This window comes from Pteropus vampyrus, unplaced genomic scaffold, assembly GCF_000151845.1.
Source record: "Pteropus vampyrus isolate Shadow unplaced genomic scaffold, Pvam_2.0 Scaffold93, whole genome shotgun sequence".
Taxonomy (NCBI): domain Eukaryota; kingdom Metazoa; phylum Chordata; class Mammalia; order Chiroptera; family Pteropodidae; genus Pteropus; species Pteropus vampyrus.
The window spans coordinates 2,154,817-2,162,377 of NW_011888874.1; the positions used below are offsets into that span (position 1 = coordinate 2,154,817).

At 43.1% G+C, this 7,561-nt stretch overlaps 1 protein-coding gene across 1 annotated transcript in view; it reads right to left on the reverse strand.

Annotated features, from left to right (window-relative positions):
- Positions 1–7,561, reverse strand: part of COL4A3 (collagen type IV alpha 3 chain) — an 87,005-nt gene that overhangs the window by 69,473 nt on the left and 9,971 nt on the right. The window contains exons 4-9 of the mRNA XM_011364099.1: positions 6,624–6,713; positions 3,584–3,628; positions 2,974–3,018; positions 1,841–1,903; positions 1,120–1,173; positions 299–325 (exon numbers count right to left, since the gene is read on the reverse strand). Of these exons, the coding sequence (XP_011362401.1) occupies positions 299–325; positions 1,120–1,173; positions 1,841–1,903; positions 2,974–3,018; positions 3,584–3,628; positions 6,624–6,713 (324 nt within the window). The remainder of the gene's footprint in view (positions 1–298; positions 326–1,119; positions 1,174–1,840; positions 1,904–2,973; positions 3,019–3,583; positions 3,629–6,623; positions 6,714–7,561) is intronic.

The window sequence follows — 7,561 nt, forward strand, 5'->3', positions numbered from 1 at the left end:
AAATGGTTTAGGATTATGTTGCTACTCCGTTTTGAAGAATTCAAAGCATTTTCATATTTTATAAAATTAACAATTTATTGTGGAAGGAAGAAAGACCCAAGGATGATAAACCATTTTCCAAGATACCAAAATTCGTGGCAAGTCCTGATCTAGAATGTGGGTCCCCAAGGATGAGGTCAGCTCTTTTCTTTAGTTATGAAATCTGATTTGTAATTACTTATATCTCATTATTTAATAGAAGTTCTTTTCATATGTGCAGTTAGAGGTTTGCAATAATAATACGCCACATGTGACTTACTTTTTCTCCTTTCAAGCCAGGAGCACCCTAGGAAAAGGAGCAACATGTTAACTGGAGGCAAATCAAATACACGACATCTCTGCTTTGTCCTGCTCTCTGCTATTCTGCCTCCTCTCCTGTCTGTGAACTTCCTGCTGGCTTTAAAACAAGCTCAAGTATCTCTGATTTAAACAAAGGCTTCCCTAATCTCCCCTGCCCCTGCAATACTGCCCTGCCTCTCCTTCATGCCCTCTGCAAACTTCCTGTCCTGGTCACTTCTCACTCACTCTTCAGTCCCACTCTCCATCATGGAAGTCCCCCTTGCCAAGGTCTGCAATGACTCTGACATTGCTAAAAATCAATGACTAAGTGTCAGTTCTCATCTTACTGGAGTCACAGCAGCATCGGGCAGCTGTCTGCCACTTGTCTCTACCGAATCATACCTTTCTTAGGCTTGGCAATGGACCCCTCCTGGCTTCCTTCTACCACGAGGGCCTCTCCTCCTCTCCAGGCTCTTTTCCCTTGACCTAGACGTGACATGCTGCAGCTCTCTGTCTCGGTTCTCAGCTCCCTTCCTCTGCACCCTCAGCTCCTTGAGTCAGCCCCGCCCCGGCCGCCTCTCTGCCTATGACGCGGCTCCACTGTATGCCTTTGAAACAAAACAGTCTAAGTGCAAACCTGAACTCATCAGGCGTTTGCTCATTCAGTCTCCAACTATCAGCTGAATGTTTACTATCAGCTGCCCCGGTTGTCCCCAAGTCGTGATGGATTTGCCCATTCTGGATTAATCGCTTATATTTATACTTTATGTTTTTGATGGAGAGTCGGAAATGCAAACCTACCAGGATCCCTGGGTAGCCTGGTGTCCCACGAAGTCCCGGAAACCCTCGGTCGCCCTGGAAGACACACAAAGCTTGTCATTCTTAGTTGTTCTAAAGCAGCCTGTGGAGATATTTCCCCGTTTCTCTCTCTCAACTCTGCCGTGGTAAACCTAGACAAAGTAACTTAAGTTTCTTATGGCTACTGGGTCATGAGGCTGAAAGCCAGAAAACCATTACCTTAATTGAAAACAGGATTAGAATATCTTGTTTCTCAAATTGTGCATTAATGGCAAAAGTCTAATTGTGCCAAGAACTTTTTAATTGCTGTCTCCTTGAAACTTTAGTAATTAGTCCTTTCAAGGCCACCATCTGGGGAAAGGAGAACAAAGGAGACGGCGGGCATCGAAACGCTCAGTCATACTTTTCCAAAGACATTTTGCATTCTGAGATTTATCTACATTCACAGCCTCAGATGAAAATACCCGGTTGAGCTCCCAGTTATCTTTGTGTGGGAGAACATGCAAGAACTTCCTCAAAAGACGAGCAGAACGCGAGGCATGAGAAGAAAGAAAATAGGAGGGATCCTGATTAAACGTCACATTTCTGCCCCGAAGATATGTGCTGTCGGCTCTGGCTAAAAGAATATTTCAGGGAAAGTTTATCCCATCTCACTGCTACTTTATCCTGATTGATTCATTCGGTAAAGCATTCGGTAATCACCACCCGTGTAGGAAGTATGTACCTTAGAACCATTGCATCCTGGTAAACCAGCCATTCCATAAGGTCCAGGATGGCCCGGGGTGCCCTGAAAACAGAGCGAATTTCAAAAAGGAGACGTAAGCACCAGGCCCCAGGACCAGGTGGGAACAGCGAAGAGGCCAAGGGATAGGGAAAGGGGTGCTAATTTAGATAGTTATTTAAATCTAAATGGTTATTTAAATAATTAAGTAGCAAATGTAGTCATTTTAGAAAGTCATTTAAATAAAAATCATAGCAGATAAAATGAGTTAATTAAAACAATGAATTATCAAGTGAGATACAAATATTTTACATTAAAAAAGGCTTTTCTTTATAAAATGAAATAACATGCTTTTTTTTATGTTTAGAGTTTGGGTTGAGGTTAGAATTAGGGTTAAAGTTAGGGTTGAGTTTAAGTATAGGGAAAGGTTTTTTTTTTTCTTTTCTTTAGCTTTAAAAAATTAAATTATCGAGATGACATTGGTTAATAACATTATCTAAATTTCAAGTATACAACTCTATAATACATCATCTGTACATTGCATTGTGTGATCGCCACCCAAAGTCCCATCTCTCTCCATCACGATGTACCCGACCCCGCTACCTTCTTCATCCTCCCCCCACCCAGCCCCCATTCTCTCTGGAACCAGCATTCTGTTGTCTGTGTCTATGAGTTTGTTTGTGCTAACATGCTCCGTTAAGCTGGAAGGGAAAGAAAGGAAAAAGAAGAGGGACATGTGTACAGAGGTAACTATTCCATAATTATATGTTATTAAACAGTATCCTATCCCACCCTACCCTACCCTACCTTACCCTGTGCTACCCTACCCTACCCTATGCTACCCTACCCTATGCTACCCTATCCTATTCTATCCTATCCTACCCTACCCTACCCTACCTTTCCCTCTGCTATAGTATCCTATCCTACCCTACCCTACCCTATCCTTGTATTTCAGGAAATACAATTTGATTGTAGTTGTATGTCCTACCAATCCACAATCTATTTTGCGATTCTACTGTGCCATTTCACCATGTAGCAAATTTATTAGTACCCATTGCCTTGTGCTATTGCTTTAACCTGCTGATTAAAATCAGCTGACTTTATTTCTCCAGTTAGTCATTTTCTCCATTACTTACTGGAAGTCCGGGAGGACCCGAAAATCCTGGTAATCCAGTTATTCCCTAAAGACATAGAAAAGGGGAAGGGTGGCGAGAAAAACACTTTTAAAATGTTCAACCTATAAACAGAAAATCATTTCCCATTCCAATAATCCCATCCTGCAACTATAATTGGAAACGGCTAAAAACTATTTGAAAAACAGAAAAAGGCTGACAAACCTTTGTAAATCTTACGTTTACATAACATTAAAAAAAGATGATTAAGATTGTTTTTGGCTTTAGGGGGTAGGTTTTAAAGGTACAGTTTGATGACAGGACAGAGCTCCAGTCTTCCATGAACACTTTGGTGAGTGTTTATGACGCGTGCATATGCACGTAAAACTTCTCCGCTCCAGATGGCCCTCATCCTTCTCTCAATAGATTGATACCCACCCCCACAGTCAACACTGTTTTCACTTCTACCATTAGAGATTAGTGTTACTTGTTCTTGAACTTCCTCTATATAAGTGTACCATACACAATGTACTCCTCTGTGATATTTGCACAACTTCTACAGTGCAGAGTTCTTTCCTTTTTTGAAAGAAGAATTTTCATCAAACTATCAAGATGGACTGGTTGGACTACTAACCCTTACACCTTTGGGACCAATGAGTCCTGGAAGTCCTGGAGAGCCCTAGATCCAAATGAAAACACAAAAAGGAACACTGTGAAAATCATTCGACACGAAGGAACCCATAAATTAAAGCTCCCCCCACCCCCAGTTTTATTCACACTCCCAACAGTTTTGCTTGTGTGATTATTTCATTGTTAGCATGGTTCGATGAATGGCTTGTTTCGTTGAGCAAAAATATTGATCAGAAAGGACAAAGAGAACTTTATTGAGACCCTTGCTACTCAAGGCAAGGATCCAATGTTTGCCTCATCTGGGAGTTTTTTAGAAACAGAGTCTCAGGTCCCTGCGCCTCCCAGACCTATTGATTCAGAACCTGTGTTTCAACAAGATTTCATGATGATTCTTGTTCACGTTAGTTTCTGAGAAGTCCTGGTGTAAAAGCCCCACATGAGCCAGACAGCTGCTGAGGTCTGAGAAGGATGAGTGACGATCGCAGTGGTGGACAAGCATGGTGGCCAATATTTCTGTGCATGAGAAATACTTTAGTAACAACATGTGCCTGATATGCACACATAAATAAACAGCAAAGGAAGAACGGCCTGCACCAGAGATAAACTTGTTTTGGCACATCATAAATACAGTTTTGAGGCCCTGTTTCTTAGAAAATAACCTTAAATGGAGACTGTCTTAAGGAGGCCACTGGGTGTAAAAGTCTCATTGTCCAAAAGCTGTTTTCATCATTCCTGAGGGTTTCAGAATGTTTTGGCGTTTTCGATTATTTGAGAAAACGGTTATTACAGAGTCTTCTGAGATTGGACCATCAAGGCCAAAGTCAGCCTTTCCTGACTGAAGTGGAATTCTTGGGTGTGTGACCATATCCTCCTTCTCTGCAGGATGCTATTTGTGTTTGCAAAAGACAGAAGAGTGACTTGCTGGTTTTGCTTCCACACTGTGAATTTTCTCATGCAAAAAAAACCCAAAAAACAAAAAACAAAAAATGTTTAAAAGTAAGATAGGAAGTTGATAAATTTGAAAAATCTTTTTTGGTCAGATTTTAATATTTTTTGCCTGTGTTTTATCAAATGATCTTTTGTGGCTACATCTATAAGCTGTGTTTTAAAATATGAACTCCACGACAATATGGCACACAGATTTTCTGGATTAACTTTACAGAATACCTGCCCGTTGGGTACCCCATACCGAGCACCATGCATTTACACCTTTCATTTTAATTTTTTGCTGACATCGTTAAAAAAATGCCAAAGGAAACAAGTAGAGTAGGGTATAGAGGACGAAACAAAAAGGAAAGAGTTGTTATTGAGCTGATCTGAAGTCCGGGGTTGAAGGGTCAGATTCATGGTACCTGCGAAACGGAGGAAAATCTGAGGTCACGCTCTGGAGGGGGCCGTGGAATACTCAGACCCTGACAGTCCAGCATCAAAACACCTTTTTCAATATTAGGATCAGAAGCGGAAGTGGAGAAACAAAATCTCCGTGAGTAGGATAGACGGGAAATGGTAGGGATCCTGGAAAACGACAGCCGTTGCCTTTTAACTTGGAAACCGTAGGCTCAGGTTTCGTTTCTCTGGTCGCAGGCATTTGTTCTGACGTCGTCTAAAAGCAGGTCGGAGCGCTGAGTCTGCCACCCATTCGCTGTGTAACCCAGGACGAACGACTTACGCGCACTGACCATCAGTTTCCTTAACCATAAAGTGGAGATAATAATGGGAATTAAGTTATGAATCGCCAGTTATGATTTATGGAACCGCTGTAAGGAATAAATGAGGGACTGTCAGGAAGACATTGTCCAATGTCTGACGAAGAGTAAATTTGCTGTAAATATTGACTTGGATGACCATATCAATATTCTATACGATATTTATGAAATTTAAAAGACCGTGCGGGGTCCGATTGTGATTGCCTTTCATAACTTATCGGTTAGTTCATAGCTTGCTGGAGGCCAGCAGTCAGGGGAGCGGACATGTGAGTGCGTGAGAGCCCACGCTTACTCTGGCTAATGTCCCCTGCATGAAAGAGCCATCAGCAAATCTCGTGGCTATGCTGTTCTTTAGCAAATCCTCTAGGGCATTGATTTAAACAAAGCCCTTTGTTGTACCACAGACTTTAGGATAAAAATGTATGATGAGGGTGAAGGGCAGTGGGCTCTGGTCAGAATCTTCCCTTCCCTGATGTGTTGAGGACCAGTTGAGAAAGAAGTGCCCAAGGAAGAAGGCAAATGAGAAGAGAGGCAGAGAAAGGAGGATTCCAGAATCGAAGAAAGACGGATTCAAAGAGAGGGGGAGTGATCCGCTCTGTCATCACCGAAACAAAGCAGAGGGCTGCAGGTCAGATAAAGACTCAAAAGTATCCATTGGCCCTGGCCACTTGGAGGTCACGGGTGACCTCTGCAGGGGTCATCAGGAGAGAGAGGGTGGAAGGCAAACTCGCGCTGAGGAGTGAAGAGGAGGCGATGAGCTACAGCCAGCAGGTGTAGCCATTTTTGTTTTTGTTTTTTGTTTTTTATAAAGCTTGACATGGAAAAGAAAGACAAGGAAAGGAAGATCTAGAGGAAGCTGTATATTAATATGAGGAAATATTTTTATATTTAAGGGCTGAGAGGGAAAAGCCGGCATCTAAAGGAGAGTTGGAGTGTCTCCGAGAGAAAGGAGACACCTCTTGGAACAAGGTTACAGTTTTAATCTGTGGCCACGATCCAGGGAGAACGGAAGGTGAAAAGATCTCATCCTTTCATGTAGGAGGAAAGAAAGGAGGGGCATACTCAGGTGTTGAAACTGTGTTGATTGGGGAGGAGGGGACGTTGAGTAGGGGGCTTGATGATTATAAGGATCATTTACAGTGGTCTTGGAATAGGATGCAGTTCTGGTGGGGGTGGCGGGGCGGGGGCGAGCAGCTAAGACTGGAGAAGCGGCATTTGCTGTGGCGGCACCACCCATCGGCTAAGATGTGGAGCTCTCTCCATGTTCCCAGCAGCCGGGAGTAGACATAAAGAAAGTTAGGAGGAAGTAGGATTCCTCAAGCTGACAGGCTGACGTACCTTGGGTCCCCGTGGTCCAGGCACTCCTTCAGGACCTGGGAATCCTTTCTGGCCAGGAGACCCAGGGGGTCCAGGAAAACCTTTATCCCCCTATTAAAACCAAAACGAGACAGGAAAGACACAGAATGGCAAACATCATTCAGCAACACACACAGCCTTAAACATCTCTTTCTTTTCTTTGGGACTTGATAACATTTTGCGTACGTTTCCCTCAGATGTAACAAAATAAAATAAAATAAAAATAACACTTAGCAGTGAGTGTATCAGTAACTGGCCAGCTGCCAGCTGTTAGCATTTGTCTAGGAGTTTGGAAGTGCTGCCCCGAGCTATAAAAACTCTCCCCCAAATGGCAGAACTACACAGAGCAGAAGTTAAAGGAAGAAATCAAGAATGGAGGGGAAACCCAGTTAGAAAGACAGAGGTTAGTGGAGAGTGTTTGCTGGGGGATGGAGGGAGAGTGAGGATAAGGGACAGAAATGTGTTTGGGAGTGTGCAAAACTGCTCTGCAGCTTGTAGCTTGAAAAGAACATGCAGGCTATGGGTTTTGGTCCTTCCTTGGTTGCACGGAAATGAGTAATTCAACCTGATGTTCGTGTAGGAGATGCAGGGGAACGATCGAGGGTGGCATACCCAAGATCGTGAGCGAAATAGCTTTTTAGAAAGAGTCAGATGATATTACAGGAAAGCCTAGTAGTGAGTGAGCGAAAGTCATTTAGGCCCAGTGAGTGACGTGGCTCTGCCCACGAAGACTCTTCCCATTGACATGGATCCTGGGATTATTCTGTAACAGTAAAGGCTATCAGTTGATTCAGTCAATTTAGTGACACAATTGGCAAGTCAAATTTTGAAAGACAAAGAGAGAGAGGGAGAGGGAAAGAGAGAGAGAGAGAGAGAGAGATAGAGAGAGAGAGAGAGAGAGAGAGAGAGAGAGAGAGAGA